General features: G+C 40.4%; 3 protein-coding genes across 8 annotated transcripts; 2 read left to right on the forward strand and 1 right to left on the reverse strand.

Moving 5' to 3' along the window:
* Nucleotides 1–4,976: 4,976 nt before the first annotated feature.
* pafah1b2 (platelet-activating factor acetylhydrolase 1b, catalytic subunit 2) lies at nucleotides 4,977–15,375 on the reverse strand. 5 transcript variants are annotated; one of them, XM_073478803.1, is made up of 6 exons: nucleotides 15,305–15,375; nucleotides 9,772–9,853; nucleotides 8,571–8,660; nucleotides 8,244–8,360; nucleotides 7,678–7,800; nucleotides 4,977–7,367 (listed from the first exon to the last, which is right to left on the reverse strand). In XM_073478803.1, coding segments are annotated over exons 1-6 (693 nt in total). In that variant the 5' UTR covers nucleotides 15,307–15,375; the 3' UTR covers nucleotides 4,977–7,088. The 5 variants fall into 5 exon arrangements, with proteins under 5 accessions (XP_073334904.1, XP_073334908.1, XP_073334906.1 ...); XM_073478807.1 differs by lacking the exon at nucleotides 15,305–15,375 and adding an exon at nucleotides 10,940–10,961; XM_073478805.1 differs by lacking the exon at nucleotides 15,305–15,375 and adding an exon at nucleotides 10,623–10,947.
* LOC141007692 (myelin protein zero-like protein 2) lies at nucleotides 12,116–13,920 on the forward strand. 2 transcript variants are annotated; one of them, XM_073480077.1, is made up of 4 exons: nucleotides 12,116–12,318; nucleotides 13,026–13,195; nucleotides 13,316–13,529; nucleotides 13,782–13,920. In XM_073480077.1, exons 2-4 carry the CDS (start codon nucleotides 13,046–13,048, stop codon nucleotides 13,829–13,831), a joined length of 414 nt encoding a protein of 137 aa, XP_073336178.1. In that variant the 5' UTR covers nucleotides 12,116–12,318; nucleotides 13,026–13,045; the 3' UTR covers nucleotides 13,832–13,920. The 2 variants fall into 2 exon arrangements, with proteins under 2 accessions (XP_073336178.1, XP_073336177.1); XM_073480076.1 differs by having other exon boundaries at nucleotides 12,117–12,253.
* Nucleotides 15,376–15,440: 65 nt separating the features above from the next.
* Nucleotides 15,441–24,679, forward strand: mpzl2b (myelin protein zero-like 2b). The gene is made up of 4 exons (XM_073478808.1): nucleotides 15,441–15,519; nucleotides 20,492–20,652; nucleotides 21,138–21,348; nucleotides 21,664–24,679. Exons 1-4 carry the CDS (start codon nucleotides 15,456–15,458, stop codon nucleotides 21,834–21,836), a joined length of 609 nt encoding a protein of 202 aa, XP_073334909.1. The 5' UTR covers nucleotides 15,441–15,455; the 3' UTR covers nucleotides 21,837–24,679.
* The last annotated feature ends 276 nt before the right edge of the window (nucleotides 24,680–24,955 follow it).

Here is a 24,955-nt window from a genome sequence, read left to right on the forward strand (position 1 = left end):
GTCATTAAGTGACGCCACAAAACTGCAGTCAAGAAATTATCGCCCTGGGTGAAAAGCTGGAGAAGTGAATAGGACAGCCCGACCTGAGACCTGCTGAATTAGCTTTAGGACCGAGACAATTATCGAGAGGTGCAGTGCAGAAATCAATGGGTATAAATGAATTTCGATGACCTGGTCGTGAAGTAGAAGGACCCTCTGGAATTCTGAGGCAGAGATGGTGTTAGACAAGCGGTGCAGGTAAAACAGCTTATTGTGCAGCAAATCGTGAAGCAGATTGGTTGTAATTTTTGCACTGTAAGCTCCATTTCGAGGTTGTTTCAAGGTGTAATTTAAAGGAGATATCCTCTATGCATGAGTTTATGTGCTTATAGAATAGAGAGTGACTCAGCTGAAGACTGCAGGTTTTGAGCCTGCGCGAATGTCACATCAGATAAAATGATGTTGCCTCCAGGCTGAGGCTAACATGAATGTCTGAATATGTGTGTGTGTGAATGACTCATTGGCATGAATATGGTTGATCTGGAACCACAGAGGAAAGTGGTGTGGTATGAAATACATGGCTGCCTTGAATGATGAGAGGATGAGGAAGGTAGGCCACAGGAGTATCGGTTGTAAATGGTGGGTAATGTGAGTCAGGAAGCAGGCCTTTTCTCTCGAATCTGTTGGTTTGAGGCCAGATATCGAGATCTGAAAGGTGAAACCTCAAGAGGGTGACGTGCGGTTGAATATTTGCGTCAGTCTTCGAAGCTCACCTTGAGGGTAACGCTTAAACCATTTTTCAGATTTTGCTTCAACACTGCAATTTATCACCTAATCAACCAGTCATGACAGTCTTGCACCTTTGTCTGACGATAGCTGCTGCAGTGAAGCTGTAAAGTGCTTTGAGCAGAAGGAGGAGGAGTAGGAGGAGGAGGAGGAGGAGGAGGAGGAGGAGGAATTCCTCAGTGAAAGTGGCATTTTATCTGTATACGAATCCTGGAGTCAGTCGTGTAAAATCATGTCAGATAACATACTTGCTGTTGAGGTATAAAAACGCCTCCTTCAGAAACAAGTAAATCAACGACTTAATGATTTATGAATATAAGGGCGCAATGATTCACAAAACTCTTGGATCTCGTTTCAGTATGTTACTGCGAGTGGGAGTGTGCCTCTCATTTCATTTTATTGTGATATTCCTTTTTATGAAATTCTAATAATCGTAAAAACTATAATCAAATAAGTAAAAACACAAGACAACAAATGTCATTAGACTCCACTTAGGAGGGCCCTCAACTGGAGGATGCTGGTTATTACCCCAAACAGAAGCACATTTCAAACACTTAAGAGGCAGTTTTACACATTAAAGTGTGGTTACAGGTCTTGCGGAGAGCTACTGCATATGTGAAAAAAGTAGTATAAAGCTTTTAGCGGCTCCAGAGGAAGCTGCATTTAATCTGATGAAATGCCTCTGGTGATGTCACTCAGTGGCTAAGTTGCATTGTGGGTAATGTAGGCACTGGTTTGTTAAAAGCAGTTCACTGGTCTAGCTTTGCACTCCTGTTTGACTCATTATAGACAGTTTGAAAACAACTGGTCAAAGTCGATACAGCAGAAGCAACGATCGCCTTTTACATTCTCGCATTCTTCCTCCTTTTCAAAACACGGTGCCTACGTTACCCAAACTGCAACTAAGAGTGACATCACTGGGGGAAATTGATCAGATAACATGCTGCTTCCTCTAGAGCCACAGAATGCTCTAAACTACTTTTTCTCCCCCACATATGCAGTAGTACTACCCAAGACCTTTGAACACACTTTAATGTGTAAAATTGGTGGAGCTAGCCCTTTAAAAAACATCCCAGTCTGTTGGTGACAGCAAACACAAGATTTTGATGTTGAGCATAAAAACAGCATAAAAAACAAAAGTGGCAAACTTTCATTAATTCCTTTATCTTCCACTTTTATCATGACTTCTGTATTTCATTTCCTCTGAAATCACATAATCAGATTGTGAAGTTAAAACATGTGATGGATGAAATGTTTGACCAGGACACACCACATCACAAGGGTCGCAGCACACGTCACAGCCACAAATAAGCACTTACACGGCTGAACATTAAAAAAAAACAGACATCTGAGAGTCATCACACTGAATGTCAAGTCACATTACATGGTGATCAAAGAAACGGAGCCCCATGAGTGAAATTTGACTAATGCAGAATGGAGAGCCTCTTGTTTTACGATAGGGCAAACTAGATTTTCTGGATGTCAAGTCAAACAACTGTATCAACAGCGGACGAACATCGTGTACAGCGATGCTATTCTGAGTATGCAGACAGTCGTTTTCCACTCTGGACTAAATGCTTAAAGGAAAAGTTCACCCAAAAATGAAAATTATGTCATTATCTACTTTCCCACATGCCGATGGGGAGTCGCATGTTACGTAATCCACAAAACATTTCTGGAGCTTCACAGCAAAACAGCATTGCAGCATTCTCCTGAACAACTGAAGTAGACGGGGACTTGTTTTTTAAAAATCAACTGAAAAAAATACATAAAATGGCTCCGTACAACTTGTGCAGCGTAATCCAAGTCTAAGAAAGCCCCCGAGATCCAAAATTGTTTTGAAAAGACGTTATTTACTTTTGAAAGCCAAATTCTTTACTGTAGCTGCTACGCTAAGCTAAGGTAGCGCACGCCCCTTCTACAGTGGGTGTATGAGCTCGACCACGTATATCAAGGGTGTAAACAACGTTTGTTCAAATTAATTTCAGATCTTGGGCCTTCGGGAAGGTTTGGATTACGTGAGACGAGCTGGATGGAGCCATTTGTGGGCTTTTTTGGGGTGTTTTGCAGCTTCAGTTGTTTAATGAGAATGCTGCAACTCTGCTTTGCTGTGAAGCTCCAAAAATGCTTTGTAGTCTACAAAACTTCACCCGACTTTCCATCTGTGTAGGAGTGAATAGATGAGTGTTATTTAACTCTTTGGTTGAACTTATTTTTTAATTGTTATGTCATTGATGAAATGAGTTGTCATTTTGGTGAACGTTCAGTGTCCCTGTGCTGTGTTATTAGATATACTATAAAACCTTTACTGTCTGCAGCAGATGACATATAGGTCCCACTGCATCATTCATCACATTTGGCAGTGTATTACAAACCCTGACCCCACGGGTTCACACATAAAGTAACCCTGTCATAGGTGACAGCGTATATCTAATCAGGATTTAGTGTTTTCCTCTTGCCTGCTCCGTTCATACAGGCCCTTCACATGCCAAGTGGTACAGACTCCCAACACTGCCCAGCTTGTTAATACTGAACTGAGGCCAGATTTTAAACAGGTCAATGGAGCAGGAACAACACACAAGGCCAGATCTAAATTTTATCAGGGTGTACTGTAGCTAACATGCTGTCTCTGTTAGTGCCTGTTGGTATTAGAAAGTTATCATTTCCCATTTTCAAGCTGTGCGCTGATAGACGAAGGAGTTAAATATTTATCCATAGTCTGCGCGCCTACTTTCAAGGCTCCTGAAAACATGAAGTGGACGTTTAGATTTAGATCACTTGCAGTCTAAACATATGTGCTTTAGACGCAGGAAAGTGCCCTTCATAAATTTCCTTTTACGATTTCAGGTAATAAGAATGCAGATTTATGAGTCAGAGATTGTTTTTCTTAATTCTTTTTTTTCTTTTTTACTGCATCATGACTCTTAAGATGGAAAAACTAGTAAAAATAACAGCTTAAATTCCTCAATCATTCAGGTGTCAGACACATGAACTCAATAGGGTTCCTACAGCTTTTTATAAGGAAAATTCAAGCACTTTTCAAACTCTTTCAAGGTACATAAACCAAAAGATTTTCAGACTCTAGAAACCTTTATCATTGCATCTAAACTATAAATGTGATTGCAAAAATGTATCCGATTATGTAATTCTTGCAGGCAACAACAAATATGATGATGTGATAGTTTCAGATATTAAAGATGCACTATGTAGTTTTTGGGGAAGAAACTTTAATCATAGGACTGATTTTTTTTTAATGCCGAAACCAATTCAATAAACTCTTTTGTGACTGAATAAACAAACTGACCTTAAAGGACAACACAATTTCATAGTTTTACTTTGTTTATATTTGGCGGACCCTGCCACTTTCTAACTTCAAACAGTGTTCTGGGGACCTTATTTTTTCTCTGAGAACAGCTTGTTTATTCAGTTAGGGAAAAAATAAATATTTACGAGTTTCTATTATTACCTCATTAATATTGTAAATATTACAAATCTGAGTTTGAATTTCTTCTTCAGAACTACATTGTGCCCCTTTTTGTTGAATAGAGCGATTGTGCTGATGAGACACCAGGTACTTTTCAAGTATTATATTCATATTTTGAAAACATAACATTTAAAATTAAGCATTTTCTGAACTTTGAAGACTTTGTATGAACCCTGTCATAGGTTGAAGCCAGTCCTCAGTAAATGAGTTTACGTTTTGTTTTGAGCTCAGTGTGTTAACCGTGCTTCAGACTTCACACTCAGTCGACAGTCTACAGTCCGGGCCTCCAGATGGACCAACTATTTTAGCTACGCTGGGGCAGTTTTGGGTCACAGATAGAAATTAATGAGAGCGACATCAAAAGTGAGCGAATGGTTTATTAACCAAGTATTTTACAAGTGGCCACCAATCACATACAATCCAGCACGGCTTACTAAATGTTTAATGAGGACGTCCCAACATGAGTCTACACTGCCTCCGAGTGCTGTTGGTGAATTATTACAACATTAGAGATTTTAATTTGGTGAGAGCAGATTAATTAGGCAATGAGGATCTCTCTGGCTGAAAGAGAGGAGGCGTGGAACAAGCAGTGAGCCTTGTTAGTGTCTGACTCAATTTAGCTCTCTGATAAAATGCTTCCCTCTGCTGGCGAGTATAGAAAACACACAGGGCTGCACAAAACAAATGGAAACTCGGACACATGATTGGATCTTTGTTTCTTTTTCGATTTTTTAAATTTTTTTATTGGAATGCTTTTAATAACGTGACAATGAGCCAAAACAGTGCAAATGCCGTATCGCACAAGACACAATCTGAACCCCCTCAAACATCTTTCTCAAGCTCCACGTCTTATATACAACTGGGGTCACTTCTAGACACTCATACCTCCAACTTACCAGACATACTGTACACAGCCGTCCCCATGAACACTTAAGGCACACACACATACACTATTTATATTTAACACGGCACGCAAACGTGCAGAGCTTAAGACAGCAGTAATTCGATGCTTGACAAAAGACTTTCAGTATAAGCTCACAGACGAATGGTTTTTCTTTACATGACCTGCGATTGCTTTTTAGCATTTAGCGTGACAATATTCAGTATAACTGTGTTCAGTAGCTTCACCACGTGGCTACTTTTAATTCCTAAAAATATTCAGTTAACTATACCATGTGGAGATGTCAGGTCCCGGGGGCGGCAGGGCTGGGCGAGAGTCGACTACAAATACAACAGGGACAGAAAAAAAGAGGAGGTGAGAAACAGAATAAAGAGGTGCTTCTAAGAGGAAATACTGTATATCCATGGATTCAGGAAGGAGAGGGAGAGAGAGCCTGTGCTAGTCAAAGTCTGACTGTGGATATTTGGATATATTAGTGTGAAATACAGACGTAGAATAAGATTTATCTGTATTTTTTAATCAGGAATAACTCGTCTTACGATTAGCAACGTGAGGTGAAGGCAGGAGGACTGGATGTGTTGAATTTTTTTTTTTTTTTTAAATATCCTTCAACAGATACCAAGGACACAGTCAAGAAGTCGTTAGCAGCACAATTTTAAAACGTTGGCAGGACTTCATTCAGCAATACAAAACATTTTAAGTGTGTCATCTACAGTTTTTTTAGACATTTAAATGAAATTTCACAGTAGATTTATCTGGAAATGGTGAAATGTAATTCTGCTGGATGTGATGTGCACGCAAGCATCAGAGCTGGAAGTTTGTGGAAGACCAGTGCAGATTATCAACAACAGCCTAACATCGCTAATTAATACGAATGAATGCATGATTTTAACTGATATTCACTAATTTAATACACAAGCGTTGGCCGAAGCGCTACACCAAAGGTTGTCCTAAGACATGCATGCAGTCAAACAGGAATGAAGTAGCGATCTGCAGTATGTGTGGTCTCGTTAACTCTCCACATAGACACTGATCTATTTTTTTATATCGATGTACAGTTTCAAAAGACATCTAAATAGTCACACACTGAGTTCAAAGGTAAACATTTAGCAGGCTAAGTGCTCCTTGTCTAGCTGAGTATATGAAATAGTACATATGAAGAACTGGATTTACGTAAATGATTTTATATGCCAGTTGCTTGACATGGTTATGCTTTAAGCAGAAGTGTCTAATAGTGAGAGTAATTTTAAATGTTGCTCACTGCATAACATCGAGTACATCTCTGCAGTAGCGCCTGTGTGGCGGTGGTTCCCAACCTTTTTGACTCGTGGACCCTTAAAAGTAAGCAAGAGCTGAGAGTGATTTTTACTTCTCAGATTTAATTTGTCAGGCTAAATAAGCAGAATTTTGTGTGACAGGTTTTGGGGGGCACTGACCCCCAGCCTGGAAACCACCGCTCTGTAACACACTGGTCAGACTCATAACATTGTACAATGTTGGATAAAGTTAGTGCACTGAACAGACATCGAACAAAACTGATTGTGTTTTTGTTTTGCGTCATATCTATGTGATATAGGTGACAAAGGGAAACACAAATTGTATAGGCCAAGACTGATGTGTGTGTGTGTTTGTGCGCCACTGCAGTCCCACATGATCTCAGTTTATCACTCAGAGTAGTTTGGCGAATCCTTTCCTGCAATCAAAGTGTCTACATCTGTAGTGAGGTCTCTCTCCCTCTTCAGCACCCCTCCACACCCAACCCTCCGCTCATAAATGTGATCCCACACCCCTCGTGGGCCCACTCACATCGGGGTGCCTCTCCCCCCCAATGAGTGAGCCCTTCCTCCTGCAGATACCAGGGACATGTCTCCCCCGTCTCCCCGCAGCAGCAGCGGGTGAGACATGCCTCTGGATAAATGTGCTGCTGGGCCGCGGCCCTCAAACCAGCGACGCCCGTCTCTCCTCCGGCGTCTCTTCCAGTATCTGAAGCAGCAGGTCGCTCAGGGGCTTCGCCACACTGCGGTAGCCCGTCGACGTCAGGTGGAGGAAGTCAAACATGTCCTGTGGGATGATGGTTCCATCAGAGTGGACAAAATCCCCGGTCACGTCTAGGTACTGAGCCTGGCCCAAGCGCGGTAGCCACTGGCGCAGGAACCCGTTAACAGTCGCGTTCTTCTCCCTCAGCGGGTTTGGACGCTCGCCTCGAGGTAGCAAACTCTGAGAAATGCAAAAATATTTTTCAGTCATACATATAAAAGTCAATGTGTTGAAAGCTAACCTTGATAGTTTTTTCTTTTCTTTTCTTTTTTAAATCAAAACATCCTTGAGGGTAAAAGAGCCTAAATCTGACTTAAACACCAAACTATTAGCTATTAGCTGTTACTGGCCTATCGTTAGAATTTCCAATTGAACCCTCGGGGCATGGACACTCTGTTATACCCTATATCCTGCGATGTTCATCACATTAACAGTTTTGTGCTTCAACCTTTCATGTCAGTGTTTCACTAAATGAATGTGAACTACTCACCAGTACAACTATCTTTGCTTTGGGGAGGCGGGAGGTGAGCAGCTGTGCAATCGCAAGAATTCCTCCAGCGACCTGCTCTGCTGTGTGCTCGTGATTGTTGGTTCCTACCCACAACACCACCACCTGGACAAAAACACAGACAGACACTTTCATTTTCACTGAGCACACTTTAATCTCCTGAAATTTGATCAAAGCATGACATACAGTAGATACTAAGCAACATCCCGTTAGTTGTTTTTTTTTTAAAGAATAAGTTCTTACATTTCAGATAATGGGTCAGCAATGTGAGCTGTCCCTTATGTCTGTATCAGTAGCACAGTCAATGAGCACAGTTAGGGGAATACAACACGTTGTAACTATGATATTTTCCAAATGTCTTTCTCTGTAGGAGGAGGTCAGGGGCAGCTACACACATAAACATTGCACACATTGTTCTACCTTGAGATACAAGTTGTGAGCACATGGTGTTTTCAAGAAAACAGAAGTGAATTGTGTATGCGAGAGTTTGTTCTGCACCTGAGATGTAAAATGATGTGTGTGAGAGGTGAATAATAGCCTTGTCTCACCTTGGGACGGATGTTCTCCAGCTCTCCATTCTGCAGCCTCCACAGCACGTTACAGGTGGTGTCCCCTGCAAGCCCAAAGTTGAGCGCATGAAGAGGAGAGAATAACTCCCTCCAGACCTGCAGACAGGAGATCAGAGACCTGCATTTTATACGAGAATTTCATACTTGTGCGACTAATATCAAATAACACACTGATGCTGACAGCAAAGCATGCTAATCAGTAAGTTGCATCTAGAGTATTGTGCAAAAATATTTAGATTTAGAAAAATATTTAATGAAGATGCTACTGCCATGTGAGCAGTTAAATGTCCAGGTGTAGAACCTCACCTCAAACTGCTGCATTAGTTGTACCATAGAATCCCCCACAAAAAGCACATCTGGTTCAGCATCCTTACACTCCAGCACAAATCTTGTGTGCTGTAAAAAACAAAAAAAAACACAACCTTGTCACAAAGACATTACATTCATTCACAGAAAACAATACAATTTAATCTGTTCTTAATTCCGCATTTCAGTCTGAGTTAACACCTTTGTGTTCTGAGTTTTCTCGATTTTAGCTGCGCTATGGTACTTTTCAGCCTTCCATGTCAATTCCATTTCATCACACGAAGGACGTGTCTGCAGACTGTTTCAGCCCTATTAGCTCTGGAGGATTAACCTTGCACAGACCTATCAGAAGGTGTTGAGCTAAGCAAGCTAGCAAGCTGCTCTTAAAAGGAATAAAAGTCTGGCTGCACAACTAATCAAAATACAATTGATATAGCAAATTGGCCAAGTGCAATATTCAAACCACAAGAAGCTTTAATACTCTGATAAAAGTGAAATCTGTGACAAAAGAGCATTATACTGTAGTACTGCAGGGATGTCCTGACCTACAAATGTTGTTCTCCAGTTGTGAGAAAACATTGTTTGTTACAGACTGCAACAAATGTCACTTCTTCATGATTTTAATTGATTTTTTTTTTTAAATTGATTTTTCAATGACAACTTTGTGATGCAAAAATCATCTTTCCCACATCACACAAAAATACTCACAATATCATTGTTTTCACCTTGTTGTGTAGCCTGATTTTCTGCTAATATAACAAACGCTACATTTATCACTAACATTATTGAGAATATCACAATATTGGGCAGATCTAGCTTGTGTCCCTTCATTTGAAATCATTCTCACGATCACAGCTCAATCATGAACATCAATGAGTACAAATTAATTATCTAATGTGTAATTGTTGTCTTATAAATGTATAGTAAATAGAGATCAATAAATAAAGCATCTAAGCATAAAGTCATACATTCTTACAAACCAGCTGTGGAGTTTTGTTTACATCTCTTTTCAACTGATGTGTTATTGATGTCATGTAAAAGCATGGGAGAGGCCAAGAATGACACAAACTCTTTGACAAATAATGTCAATTTTCCAGCTGGTAAAATGCATTCAGCCTGCTTGTGCATACATAAGGAGGAAATATGGTATTTTTTAAATGAAACATGAATATCTAGCACAGTAATAATAAATGCCACCAACCTGTGACATCCACCGTCCATCTCCTTGCACATCCTCCACCGGCTGAGGCACTGCAGCTGGGTTCAGTTCATCACCACTCATCCTGCAAGAGCCAACACCGCTTATCACACACTATTAAAACAATGCATAGCCCAACAGAGACACGCTTATGTAAAGAGGAAGGGCTCGTGTTATAGTTTAAGGAGGAGAGCATCAGCACCAGCTAGCAGAAACAATCGCTGTGCTGCAGCAGATTAGCGTTTCAGGAGCAGACAGACTGGCCTAATACGGATGTGGGCTACTTTCGCTTTCAAATCTGGTGCTTATGGATCACAGCGCAGATCGCATTAAATCCGCTTGGTTACTGTTTATCTGTCGTTAGCTTGTTGGCTAGCTAGCTAGCCGGCTAATGACTATGGACTGTTATGGCTGCATCTCTGACACTTAACGTTTGACACGCCCGTCGTTCATATGGAAATTTCTGGAAATTACTTCGCTCTCAAGTTAAAAGACAAACTACCTGGCCGTCACTTCTCGTCGGCTCCCTCGGCTTCAGAATAACTATTTTGACCCAACTTCGCTTCGCCGCTGTCGGGTAAACGAGGCGGGTGATGCTCGCTAGCAGCCGTTAGCTGACTCTAGCTAGACGAGACAACAAAAGGTGTGTCAAGAAGGCAAACTGCAGAGAGTCTGTTCTGAGGAGAGCGCCGAGCTGCTGCCATCAGGCGCAACACCGGCGGAAGGCCTGCAGTGAGCTACAAAATTGGGGAATTTTACCCTGAGAGTATCCTGTTAGGCAACACATCACAACAATAGCTAACCCTAGCTAATCATTGTCACGTTACCATAAACCGAAACAGTGCTAATGTTACCTTCTGTTATTTATTGATGTCGTTTGAGTCCGGCACACAGATTATAGGTGCTCTTTCCTGAAAGGCTAATCGCAGGGCATTAAACGCCCTTACATTCAGCCCCGCAATGAATTATGGGTTGGTTCGGAAATGCGTTTAAAAACTTCACAGACAAATATATTAAACTGTATTAAACAACAAATTATTTTCCGATATGTAAAATATATTCAGTCGTGTCAGATACCAGTATGAAGAAAAATGCCTCTGAGTTGGGAGGCTATCTTTAAGCGCAGAAAACGTAGCTAAAGCACTGCCGACATCTTTGTTGGACCACATACTGTAAAATGATCTCTCGCTTCCACTCGTGACCAATCTCAACACAGCCACAGTCATCTCTGATCCGAGCCCGCTGTGTCAGCTGATCGCAATGCATCATGGTCACGTTAGATCAAATGTTCCCTTCCAGTGCTGTGGGAAACACCAGAAGCAGCATCTTATTATCTATTTTGTAGGGAATAATCAGTGTATGCTTGAAAATAAAACCAAAGGGAATTTTATAAGAATTTTCTGTTCACATTTACTTAATTTTTTTTTTAATGTAATTACTCAACTACCGTAAGTTATTAATGCTGTCAATTTCGATTGTTTTTCCATTTATGTAATGCTTTTGTGACTGGCAACAGCTTGTGTGCTGCAGGCAGCCTTCTTTTAATGATACATGAAGTGGAATAAACTTACAATGACACTTGTTTAATAGCCTCATTTTTAATTGTGTTTTGTTTTTTACGCCTGAGAAGTTTTATCTGCTTCTTCTTCTCTCTTCTTCAGAGTTTTCTTTGTTATGCATATCTAAATAGTCCTATAGGCTTAATTTAACAGTGCCTCTAAATCGTTTTTATAATGCATTAACATCACTGACAGGTTTATGGTTTATAGCATGCACAGTACTGAGACGGAGCCTGGAACAAGAAGCTCTGAAATCTTCATAGTTCATCCATAACCTGCCTCTAGAGCTGATGTGTGTTGTGTCTCAGAAGTTTGTGTTTTAAGCAGCAATCTCTTTCAAATTGGAGATTAAATACAGTGAAAACTCTTCATCTAGACTATTAAAATCTTTCCATTTGAATTCTCATATGTAAGAATTTTACAAGATATCTATCTTTCTTCGGCTGTAGTTGAATTGCCTCTGTTTCTCCTGATTGAAGTTGGCCCTTGTTGACATGTGTGTACAGTGCCTAAATGTTGTAATATCTGCTGTTGTTGTGCAATTGAAAAACAGATAACTCTTGCATTAACTGACTATTATTTGAGCTGTGCAAGTGCGTTAAGACATTTGTTAATCCGAGCATTTCCACGATGAGACAATAACGAAACAGTCCGGGTAGTTTTCCCACAGCTCATGTGTAGACAGGCCCTGAATGTACCGTATAATAACAGGTTAACAATGGGCTTAATGTAGCTCCGCCCACCAAGAACTGCAAAACATACAATATTTCCACCATTAATATTCATTTCTCAGGGTTTGTGGTGAGGAGCTGTCAGGAATCTTCAAATTAACTAATTTCCAATTAAGCGATTTTTAGGTAGCATGTTTAATATCATGTGTCAGATGGTTCTGCTATTTGTTCTCCTCGGGGGAATCTCGGTGCCAAGTGAGTTTGAACAACCTCAGTCTTCAATAATGCAAACAGTAACACTGCATGACAGCAAGATGCATGTGAGTTTACATTCTTTTGAAAACTTACATGACAATAGTTTTGTTCACAACAGAAGTAGTGTCATTTTATTTTTAATTTGTACCATTATTGTCGGTTATTTATTTGCACTGTTACATTTGCTCCTTTTCCCCCTTTTAACTACTTAATTTTGCACAATCTTCTTGAGACCATAACAAACCATTTCACTTTGTGTGCCTACTTGTACAATTGAGTGTGTGGAAAAAAAAACTCATTGTTCTCCAGTCTCCACAAGAAATGTCAAACTGTCAGTAACGCTCAAACCGGTAACGGACCGGTTTGAGCCGCAAATGCAGAATTTCATGGGTGTGCAAATAAAAAAGGCTGACCAGTCTCCAGTTGTCCCTCTGTACCCAAACACACATACAATCATTAACCAGAGTTTGTTGCATTATTCTCAAACGTACACTGATTTAGATTCATGTGAAGGTAAAATTGCAAAACTGTCCAACTAGAGACCTTTATGCACAAGGAGCTGTTAAACTCTCAATTTTTAGCTACAGACAAGGAACACAAGAAATGTGGGACTCTGGGTCATTTTCTCTCAAGTATTAAACGATAAGTTCAATGAATTGTTCCAAAATTGAAGGATAAAACTGGCAAACTCATAAAAATATGAAATATTAGTTAATTTGCGTTTGCCGCCGCAGGTCTGTGTGTATGAGCTTGCATGTTTTTGTTTCTCCAGGGGTTCAACAAGTCAGTGGAATGAACATTTACACTGCGAGTGAGGTGGAAGCAGTCAATGGGACAGATGTGAAGCTGAAGTGCATCTTCAATTCCAGTGCTCCTGTGTCACTACAGTCCGTCTCAGTGGCCTGGTACTTCCGACCCCCTCATCCAGGACATGAGGAGGCGGTATGTGTGGCACTGGACTTTTTCTTTTTTATTGTGTTTCTATGTTATTTATTCAGCCCTGGATAGGGGCTTTAAATATGTACAGTGTATTGTCTGGAAATTTGGATTTTGATTTTTCAGATATTCTACTACAGTGGGAGGCCATTTCCGCCCTCTGAAGGGCACTTTAGAGAACATCTGGTGTGGTCAGGGGATCTTGAGAAAAAAGAAGCCTCCATCACCTTGCTGCAGGTGTCCCCGGCCTTTAATGGTACCTACAGCTGCAGGGTGCTCAACCCCCCAGACGTGCATGGCATTAATGGAGAGGTTAACCTCAGAGTCGTCAACAAGCCTGGTAGGCTATTTTACATCCCCAGTGACACTTTCTGTCATTATGTGACACAATTTGATGGTCCTGTAAGGGCAAGTTTTTAGAGATACACTAGATTTCTACCGCCTGAATGCACTGTTAGTTCTGGTCTATGAAAGGCTGCGATTGACTGTCACCATAATAAGCCAAAAGTTCAATAAGACGAGTCTGCCGGACCGGGACACATCTTCAGGCTACTGCTCTCTAACTCTGTCTCCCTCTTTGTTTCCTTTGCAGGTTTCAACCTACCTGACTGGTTCCTGGGTTTGTTTGGTGCAGGAGTTTGACGGGTGCTGAAATCATATGTAACACAAGCAGACAGACAGATGAGTCATTTTTACCTGTAAATAAATATTCTGATGGGATGAAAATCTGACTGAGCCTGTTGTGTTAGTGGTCTTTTTAAAATAAATTAGTTATTGATCTCTTTAGGAACATTCTGAAGTGTGGAGCAGGCAGGTGATCTGTGTCATGCTCAAGAGCACTACAACAGGTTACATGCTTGATTCATACAGTTGTAAGACTGTTTGTTTACCTACTGGACCATTTGTCAAATCTTTTTTGCTTTGCTTTGACCGAGAGTGGCAGAAATTACATACTGTGCCTTTAAAAATCACCATTTATTTGCTTTGCTGGGTGTTTTGACGTCACCAAACTGAGTCGCACAAAGCCTGAGAAAGCTATGAAAAGACTCCATGCTGCCTGCATCTAATAAGAAATGTAAGATAGAGAGATGGTGTTAATGTCACTACTGTTAATGTTAGAGGAAGGATAACATGTGGCCTAATCACAAAAGATAATGTCTTCAGCATGTAATACTTGGATAAGGCCAAAATGTTGTGGAACAAAGTGCTGTGGGTTGATAAAGTCCGCTCCGCACAAAAATATGTTTAGCGTATTGTCGTTTTTCTTGTTTTTCTTACGCTACAAGGCTGAAGAGGGAACATTTTTCATCATATCTTCAGTCTGATAACACATTCAGCTACAAGACAATTTGTGATGTCATAACTAGTTTCATTTGTTTCTAAATGCACAAACATGGTGAGGAAACATGACGCCTTCAGTGCCCAGACACTGAGAATTATCTTTTTGGTGACTTTTTGGTGACATAGGAGACATCTCAGCAGATAAACATTTGAAATTAAACATTTTTGCTTATTTATAGATTCAAAGAGGGAGGGCCTAGGTGACATTTCAAAAAGTAATTGAACTTTTCTTTAGTAAAACCAAATGAGGACACAAGTTATTAGCCCAAGAAGAATATTTTACTCGAACATATCTGGTGAGGAGTAGTAACAAACCACCACGAATTCAAAATGTACAGAGATATGTCATATTTATATGTGACAGTTGAGACAATTAACAGAAAACAAAACCTTTGCCTTAATTAAAGTATCTCTTTTTCTTCAGAAGCATTCAGGAAGTCATAATAAGCTCTTGGCTGCTAACACAATTACTACGCCTGTTATACAAAATAAACAATTTCATGCATTTCCCACAGCGCTTGAACACAACACGTCGACCTTTGGTCTTGAATGAAGACTGATACTTTTTGGCCACAAGATGGAAACAAGTCAACAGTCAGAACTTTATAATCAAACAATAAACTTGACTGTCACCACAAACTGAAGGTGCACGCCTGTGATAAGACGTTGGGGTGATGAGGTGGAGCTGAGTGAGCAGGAATGACAAACAAGTCGAGCCAGAAGTGAGGGAGGCCGTGAACACCGCCCATCAGGTGTGTGCGCAGGTTGACTCACATTTCCACCTCCGCAGCGCAGATTCACAGATAAAGTCTCCTCAGTCTCGACGGTCCACTTCGACGTTTGCGCTCCCGACTCCGTTCAATAACACACGTACATGAGGGGACTTTTACACAGGATTTAACCGGCCGGAGCTGAGGCAGTATCCATGTTTTATCCTCCTATGTATCGGATATGGCTTCTGCTTCTCCTGGGAGGATTCGTGCTGCCAGGTGAGTTTCAACAACTTCCTGGAGTGGAGTGGAGAGGAGAGGAGAGGGGAGCACACCTCATTATGTCTTCGAAAAACAGAGTCGAAGCGAGAATTTTGGACCCAACAAAGAAACATGACGAAGTCTGTAGGAGCTTGTTTAGTTTCACCGACCTGTAACATGAATACTCTTACCAGCAAGTAGGACACATGTAAAAAGTAGTGCGGCTGTGTAGTATCGGGGTCACACTGTGCACATACCCATACAGACGTTTGGCTTCGTGTGTGTCACTGCTGTTGACTGTAAAGTCAATGATTATGCTGGATTGTTACACCATTATTTATATATACACATGACATTATATATCTTTTGTGTTACAGTTCAGCAACATGCAAAACCTGACTGTGACAGAGAATATAGAAGAATAAAAAAAAAAGACATGATGAACTACTGATCAACAATAAATCCATAACTGGCCATCACTGTCAGTCACACACATTTTCAGCAGTGTGTTTTCAATTGTTTTCTGTTTCTGTGGGCTACAAGGCAGACCACGAACATCATTCATCATACATTTATATTATTATTTCCTCTTTTAATAATCAAATCTAGTCCAGTATTTGAAATGTTTCATAACATACTATTCACCTAAATGTAATGGCTCATTATAGTGTAACATCTAACTATCTATTGATCGGCAGAAAAATGGGTGTCCGTTGTTTAAAGGTGCAGTATGTAAGAACTGGAGTCCTGTCGAATTCATACTCCAAACAAACAGGGGGCAGCATACCACCAGGGTAACCACTAACTGCTGCTAACCATCGCACTTGGGGGGAAAAAACAACCTCTGATGTGTGAAAGTGCAATTATACTGTCATCCAAGTCGGAAACTCGGGCAAGATCCACCGAGCCAACTTCACCGACATAAACACAGATGACATCACGCTCGCAAGGGAGCTTTGGACCAGGACAGGACGCGCTAGCCGCTTAGCATGCTAACTTCAGTAGTAAAAAATTGTACATATTGCAACTTTTAAAGTCGAGGAAACATTCAAGCAGCTGCTACAGTGAATCAGACAGATGCAAGTGATCCTTTAATTTATTATTAATTACTAGCATGTGTCAGCTTTACTAGAGGTTTGATAATCAATGTAACACGAGGCTACAGCTTGAATTCCTGCAGAATCAGTCCGATTTAACCCTGAACCCTGAACCCTAACCCTGGAAAAGTCTCGAAACTCAGGAAGGCATTCATTTTGGATAATACTGGAGGACTAGCAAAGATCCCTCCCTAAAGGGCAATAAAACACTCCAGTCTAGTCAAGTTCTGCGTGAATAACCACTGAGTTGGATCTACTCCACTGACAGGAAGTATTGGTATTTACAGCAGGACTATTGTTTCTCTCATTTTGTCCGCCCAGATCAACAATTTAACGATGGCACCTCTGTGTGCTAAACAGTTTCATTTTGTCAGAGTGTATTTGTGTTGATTTCTTGTGTTCGGCAAGTCTTAAGAGGTCAACAACTATATTTGTGTAATATATTAGTGTTTTAGTAAAATGCACAGCACCGGTATAGATGCCATTATTTGATTGATTTTGGGAAACCACTCTGATGGACCTGATGGTGATGCTGATGTAAATTAATAAATATGGGGACTGAAGCTTGTACTGTGTATGAAGGCACTAATCTATGGTGGTAGTAGTTAGAGTAAATGCTTTATAACTTGAGGACACAAATCACTTTTCTAATTCTTGTGCCAATAGATTCCATTGATTGGACTGTTGGAGACGCCAACAATGGATTGAATTCAGTGCTCATTTTAGTGCCATTTAGTGTAAATTCTGGCCCAACTGCGTGACAAGTGAGCGCTGACATACAGTATGTTGGCCTTGAAGAAGACATACCATTTGTCTGCTGGTTGGCATCAGGTTTTGTTTTGCTTCATTAGTCTGCCAGTTGTGAATGTGTAGGAGCTGTTTGGACAGGCAAGCCTGGAAACACCGGGTGTGGTGGGCTGGATTATAAGGCTACACAGTGCTTTCCATTTAGTGCAATTACAGATGAATCTATTGCAGAGATTGTCGATGTTTAAATTTTAGGTTGAAGACCTACCATGAAAGTGTCACTACCGTAGAGTTATATTTAAGGTTGTATGTCTGATAAGTAGTTTCTTGACACGACAGTGGAATGATAACATGGAGAAGGCTTTGTAACACAAATAATGATTCATAATGTCCTTGGGCTCTTTCCATTGTGGAAGATATTACGGAAGAATTGAAATTTAAGTATTGATGTGTATGAGCTACAGTTCCTAGCTAAACGCCACTGGAAATAATTTGGCAACATAATAGCGTATATTGTTAGAATAGTAACATATGTTAACAGTTGGATTTAAAACCATTTATTTACATTATAAACATCTACAGTAGCGACTTGTAGTCAGATATCAAACATGCTATGAATATGCAGTATGTGTTTAATGTTTGTGCTGAGATTAATGCCACCAGCCTCGCCATGTGGTACTAAAAGAGACTTGACTTGACTTGACTCCAGTTTTGATTCTGCTTATTCATCTCATTCCTTTATCATTCACTTCCTGATAACTTTGTTGACACAAGCTCACACAGGTTTTATGGGTTGATTCAGTTTTATTGCGCAATCTGTGTCAGGCAAATACTGTACTGTCGAACTCAAAGGTATCCATCACAGTGTCTGCAGGAACTAACATGATAATATAAGAAAAATAGTCACCAAAAAGCAATGTAGTGTTTTTTATTAATCACTCATGTTAACAAAGTACTCAGACTAAATCTAAGAAATATGATCCTAAATAGATTACATGGGAAAATATTTACATCATATTTGCACAACATCTGTTTACTGTTTAGGTATTCAAGGAAAAATAGAAACCGCTAAGGCTGCAGGAGGTGTTGGATAGGGCTGGGTGATTTTTGAAGACATTTTTAAAATGTATTTATGTTTAGTTGAATTATATTTAACGTTCAAGGAAATACACTTAAAAAATGTGTTTTGTTTTTTAAGTTCAATAAATAAGCGAGCAGCCGTAGTATTTACTTGCTAAAGGGAAAGCAGCCCTCGCCCCTAAAATACTCACAGACGGCACCCTCCTGTTGCATATTGTTTGTAATGCCAGTCTTGGTTGAAATAAATATTATATAAATTTAACATTTGTCGCCAGGTTCTGTCAGATAAACCAAGACAACCAACTTCCTTTTCCTTCCATGTCTCGTGATGGAGAAAAAAAAGTTGCATCCTGGTCAAAGGTTTCTGTGTGCAGTGTGCACCAATAAGAGGAACTGATAATGTTGGAACTGAACAAGTTTTCAGGAATGAGACAAAGAAACAATTCTCAGTGGAAACTGATGTGGATTTAACAGATCAAGTGACCAACGAATGAAAAGTAGATAAATGCATGGCACACTACAAATTGAATAAAAAGTACAGTAAGACTACAATTTTTGAGGGAAAATTGCAAAAGATGTTTCTCTGGCTGATACCTGAACTTGTTTGCTGTGCCACTTTTGTGTGCCCTCATTTCAGGTTTATTGAAAGTTCTTTTATTTTGAAGGGGCTTATCCTCTATTTGTTATCCACTGTCAGTAAGCATGTTTATTGCTTTATGACAATGTGCCCGTAGGTTCTCCATACAGAGACATTGACCTAGTCTTTACCAAATACTGTTATCCTGTTTAATGTAGTTTTCATCTACAATCATAAACATTATTTCATCCCTCCCCGGGATTACAGAACATTCTTGGCTTCTTTTTATCTGTGGTTTATTAGCAGGAATGCTTTAATCCACGGGAGGAATCTGCAGGTCTGCCCATCACTGTGGCTGACAGTCATCCAGATTTAGCTCCACTATTTAACTTTACCAGTACCCCTGAAGGAGATACTGTATCAAACTTAACCAAGATTTCAAGTAAAAGTGTTTTAGGTCACTAATAAGATACATCCAGACATCCAGACCTGCTTTTTTCAGATAAGTGTGTTTTTGTGTCTGTACTTGTACACACATGTAATCATTAACCCAAAGTATGCGTAGCGACCATTGGATTATTTGAATCATTTGCTCTCTTGTTTGCTGTACCGAGTGAAGTCATGTAGAAAAGTGGAAAATCTCAAGCAGTGGGTGTAAGAAAGATTGTGAGCAGCTGTCGTCACAAGAAACTGATAGATTACAGTTTATAGCTACAAACAATGAACACCAGAGCTCTGTGTCACTCTGCTCTGAACTGTCGAGGACGTTGCTGTGTTAAATAAACAGTTGGAGATATGTGTGGTGTGAACAGCTCTGTTTTTGTTTGAATGGTTTAATGAATGGCTGACGAATGAAATAAGAAACGTAGTCACCTGGGTGGATTGAAGTGTAACTGTTGTGTGTTGAGTGCCGTGGTGGAGGTGTATGATAAAGGAGACGGATGCTTTTTTGTCTTTTTCCTTTCCTTTGGTGTTTTACATAGGTTCATGTGAATGTAAAAGATCCTACAGGGGAAAGAAAAACAACAGAAGCTGCTCTCTCCCGCAGAAAACGCTGCTCCTGAAACGCCTTGTCAGTAGTCTCTCCTATAATTTCGTGACTCCATGACATCACACCACATCACCATGTCACACATTTGCATAAGTTATGCCTAGCAACCAATTTGGCACGTAAGAACTGATTTAGCACAGCTGCTCTGTTGTTGTTAGCGATGCTGGCTCAGGCATGTGTGAGCTGACCAATCAGAGGACAGTGTGTATTGAGGAGGGGGGATCTTAAAGAGACAGGAGCCAAAACAGTGTTTCAGATAGTGGGGATTACAGAGCTGCAGCGCTGGATAGTACGAGAAAACTGATGTTTTTTGAGCATTAAGCATATAAACCTATTCTAGTAGTAACCCAAAATAAAAATATGAACCTGACAATTAGCAAAATATTTCTCCTTTAATGTTGACAGGTGTTCTTTCTCACTTGGTTGTCTTTATTGCAGGGGTCAGTGGAATAAAGATTTACACTCCGGGTGAGGTGGAAGCAGTCAACGGGACAAATGTGAGACTGAAGTGCACCTTCTCTTCCACTCACTCAGTGTCACTTCAGACCGTCTCGGTGTCCTGGAACTTCCGTCCCTTAAATTCGGGATCGGAGGAGTCGGTGTGTAGAAACTGTTTTTTTTATAAAATTGCTTGGAATGTGTCTTTGTTGTATATTTCATGTCATTATTAATGAAATCCAATCATGATCAAGGGCCTTGTAACCGTTGATCATGAAGATTTTCAGATAAATAACACCATGTTCGGGTCATTGTCTCATCTCTATTCTTGTAACAATATCCTTGGAATACTGATATATTTGCCCTCTTTTACAAGTTTTAGTTTGCATTATTCCACTTGCAAAACTTAAAAGAAGCTGCCAACATACACAGCAAAGCACTGAGGTGCCCACAGATATGAATAGCATGAAACTCATATGTTAATGGGATAGTTCAGAGAGTGATATGTGACAGGATATGAGGCTGAAGTCACCACAGCAGCTGTGTTTTATAAGTTTTGTACCAGCCGAACTTTCTGATGATTGCTAATTTAGTTTGTTGTCATAAACTCTCTGCAATGCTGCTAGATTATGCGTGTGTGTGTCAGGTCTTTTACTACCAGGAGGTACCGTACCCTCCCCAACATGGCCGTTTTAAAGACCGCGCGGTGTGGTCGGGAGATATTTCGAGAAAGGATGTCTCCATCACCCTGCATGAGGTGCCCCCGACCTTTAATGGCACCTACACCTGCCAGGTGCGCAACCCTCCAGATGTGCACGGCAGTAATGGAGAGATCGTCCTCTCGGTCGTCAACAAAGGTCAGACTGCCGGCACTGCATGACTTTCTACAGCATCAAAATAGCAATGTTGGAGGCGCTTTTAACTTATTTTTGCTTTATTTCTTATTCTTGCCCTCGTCTTCCCAGAACAGGTAGGATATGGAGCTCTGTCTTGCTCAAGATAACTTGAGAAATTAGGATGTGTGTAGTGAAGTGAAGGACAATGTGTTTAATTAATGGGACACTGTTTTATTTTTCATTTCAGTGTTATCTATGTCGTGTTTTCTCAAATTCCCCAACAGGGAGCATTCAGCCTTCACTCTTATCACTGATTTTGGGCCTTGTTGCTTCTAGCTTCCGTCTCTGAGATCGGTGTCCTGGCAGCAGCAGTCGGAGGCGCCTGTGCTGCAATCCTGATCCTGCTCGGTATCGTCGTGGCGGTGAGGTTCTGCAGGAGAAAGCACATGGGCAACGGCATTGAGCTGAGCCCACGGGAGCAAGAGTGGAAGGACCCGACCGTGTGGTGAGGGCCAGACAGCCGGAGCTACTCTGCTCCTCTTCTTCTTGGGGCAGGTGTGGAGTGTGATCGGGCTGTTTGGGTCCACTCTGCTGGAAAAGACAAAAGAAAGCTGAGGGTGGGAAGGCACCTTTTTCTTCCATGTTTGCTCCTCCAATGTGCACCTATCAGATATTACTGTTTGTTTACTTCAGTATTAGAGATAATAAGTACCACCCTTCCCATTTGTTGTAAATCTTAATATACTTTTACGTGTTTTTACCAAAAGTTGCCAGTGATTGTAATTGCTAACTCAATTAAGAGATTTTTAAGCTGTAGGTAGGAGATGTAAATATGGAGGGATTTTCTAACCAAGTGCTGTTCTTCAGCTTCGAGCTTTGATTCACAGCAGCGGTGTGACTGATTTGCTCCTTTATCATATAATCATAGAATGACCAGCTTTTTAAGAATCATTAGTTGTTTTATTATGTGTTTTATGACTGAATCATCACCTCCAAACAAAAAATTGATAACATCACTAAAGGGCACAACGAGCACTTCACACGTGATACTGCTGCCGTGAATTGAGTCATTTTCTGGGCAAAACCCTCCACTTTTCTCTGTGTGAAGGGGCTGCATTAACAACTACTGCTTCACAGTATATGCCACTTTTAATTTGTGAATACAGGTAAAGAATTTTAAAACTCCAGAGAAACATGAACTGGTTTTGTTGTGGTCGTCTCTGTCGGCGGAAGGAAGCAGAAATTCTGTGTGGTTACTGTGGCTGGGTTTGTTTCGAGCTGAGGATTCTGGGTATTGTATTCTTTCTCTGTTATTTTGTTAATGGAGGTTTCCTGAGGTTGATCAACGGGCTTCTTTATTTGCTACACTTTCCATGCGGCCAGATATCCATGAGTAGCCTGTCTCATTGTTTATGTTTGTGTCTGTGTGATTGAATTTGTTTTGCGGTTGGTGTCGTCAGTTTACCCGAAGAGGCAGTTCATCTGAAAATGGTGATGCCGGAGAAAGAAGCTGATAGTTCAGATGATGAAGAGTCTGAACCCAGCAGCGGAGATGATGAGGAAGAGGAAAGCCTCGAAGAGGGAGATGATGATGACGACGATGATGATGATGATGATGATGATGATGATTAAATGGACACACTAGATTGATTAGAATTGTCTTTCCGGTTATGACATCCTCCTTGTTACCCTTCATTTACATGATTCAATGTCACATGTTTTTTATTGTACTTTTTTGGAGTTCAGTGCACTACGATTACTACTGAATCACATTAAAGGGGCAGTTCACTCCAAGATCAAAAAATACATATTTTTCCTCTTACCTGGGTGTGAGTTGCCAAGTAACAGAGGTATCAGCCGTCGAGCTCTAGTATAATGGAACTTGATACCGCTCAACTTGTGGTGCGACAACATTTCTTTTGAAAAACTCAACAGCAATGTCTCTTTCCAGAAATCATGACCCAGTTACTCAAGATAATCCACAGACCTTGTTGTGAGCAGTTTTATGCAAGAACTGCCCTCTTTCTGTATCACTTTGCAGAAGGAAACCTGCATCTACTCATGGACGAGAGGCTCGTGCCTGTGACAGCACGGGATATAAACATTAATAGCATCTTCCAGGTTAAGCTGTAAGTTAGCAACCCTCGTTAGCCAGCCTCTAGTTCTATTACAGACGCACCAAATTAATCTAGATGGATAAATAGCACTACAGGTAAGAGGAAAAATATGTGTTATTGATTTTAAGGTGAACTTTCCCTTTAATACATAACAGTAAATGATAAAAGAGAACTGCACTGACTTGGCATTGCACTCCTTTAACATTGTTATACTCACAATGGACTTTTTTTTTCTTTTTTTTTAAATTATCAAAATCGATGCAGCCGAATCAGAGATATTGTTTCTTTCATTCAATGCAGTCTACTTGCTTGTCAAAACCTGCTACCTACATTTCCTACAATGCAACTTCACCACCAATGTTCAGTCAGAGATTCTGTGTTATGCTTATCGTGGTTAATTTAGCCTCGAGCTGCTAGCTTCAGGCAGAGATGGGCAGTGGGCTACATAGGCTCGGTAAGCTCACTTCTTTCTAACTCCACACCCCCAGATTGTCTTCATTTTCAAACTAAGCCCCAACTAACGCTGACTCAAGTGACATCACTAGGGGCAATCTATCAGAATACAACTTTTTGTACAACAGTTGAAAACAGACTTTGATGTGTAAATCAGTGGCGTTCCCCTTTAATTTCTGTGTGTTTGATGGAAGCGAGTCTGGTTTGTTGTATATGACTGCTGTAACTTTAACTTTTTTGTGCTAATTTGACTGGAGTTCCATGTAGCTGCTGCTGGAAATGCTGCCTTAGATCAATATTGTGAAAAGTTATTCATTTTCATGTTAAATAAATGGACTCTAGAGTTTTAAAGAGAGGAGCCAGACGTATTTGGCTCATTGTTCATGGCACCCTATACAAGTGCAGATAGTGTTTGTCCATTTGTGCTGTTGCCAGATTTAATATTTCACCCATTTAATTTTCTAAAAGCCTCAGTCGAGAGGGGACAAATCATAAAAGTAAGAAACCGCGTTTAACTGTGACATAATGCGTCTTTACAGAGGGGTATGAATGCTGCTGGAGAAGAAACAGGAGAATGGGTGCCTTCCTTAAATATTTGTTTCCAGAGAGTCCACCATGAAATCTACATAATCAGACCAAGTGTTTACTACATTGGCAACATTGCACAAATGATTTTATGTTTTGATTTTGTATATAGTGTAAAATAGTCAGAACTTTACACTTTTTTAACTCCTGAAATGTTGTCATTAGCAACTTGAATAAAGAAATGTTTTATGAAATTATTCACTAGCATGAAGTGTATTTTGATCAAGTGCTCTGAGTGTTGGAACAGATGAGCCCTTCAAGTGAACAGATTGGGTGGGTGAGTGTGAAATGCCAACCACCAGCCACTCCTTTATGTGTCATACATGACAATGAGTTATAGTCACACTTCCTGGCCTTAAAACAGCTGGGCAAAGCTCGTAGTTTATTCAGTTTTTATGTTCCAACAGTGCAAAAGTCATAGTTGATTTGTATAGAAAACAGGTTGAAATAATCATTCTCGAAATTACCTTTTT

Source organism: Pagrus major, chromosome 13 (assembly GCF_040436345.1).
Source record: "Pagrus major chromosome 13, Pma_NU_1.0".
In the NCBI taxonomy this organism is placed as follows: Eukaryota; Metazoa; Chordata; class Actinopteri; order Spariformes; family Sparidae; genus Pagrus; species Pagrus major.

Bases quoted from the DNA above. Each gene is read 5' to 3' on its own strand.
- pafah1b2 (XM_073478803.1), bottom strand. The intron at 8,661-9,771 runs GTTGGTGGCATT...TGTTTTTTACAG, and splicing joins ATGGACGGTGGATGTCACAG to CACACAAGATTTGTGCTGGA. The intron at 7,368-7,677 runs GTGAGTAGTTCA...TGCATTTCTCAG, and splicing joins AAGCAAAGATAGTTGTACTG to AGTTTGCTACCTCGAGGCGA.
- LOC141007692 (XM_073480076.1), top strand. From the start codon at position 12,190: ATGTTTAATATCATGTGTCAGATGGTTCTGCTATTTGTTCTCCTCGGG. The intron at 12,254-13,025 runs GTGAGTTTGAAC...TTGTTTCTCCAG, and splicing joins CGGGGGAATCTCGGTGCCAA to GGGTTCAACAAGTCAGTGGA. The intron at 13,196-13,315 runs GTATGTGTGGCA...TTGATTTTTCAG, and splicing joins ATCCAGGACATGAGGAGGCG to ATATTCTACTACAGTGGGAG.
- mpzl2b (XM_073478808.1), top strand. From the start codon at position 15,456: ATGTTTTATCCTCCTATGTATCGGATATGGCTTCTGCTTCTCCTGGGA. The intron at 15,520-20,491 runs GTGAGTTTCAAC...TCTTTATTGCAG, and splicing joins GGGAGGATTCGTGCTGCCAG to GGGTCAGTGGAATAAAGATT. The intron at 21,349-21,663 runs GTCAGACTGCCG...TGTTGCTTCTAG, and splicing joins CCTCTCGGTCGTCAACAAAG to CTTCCGTCTCTGAGATCGGT.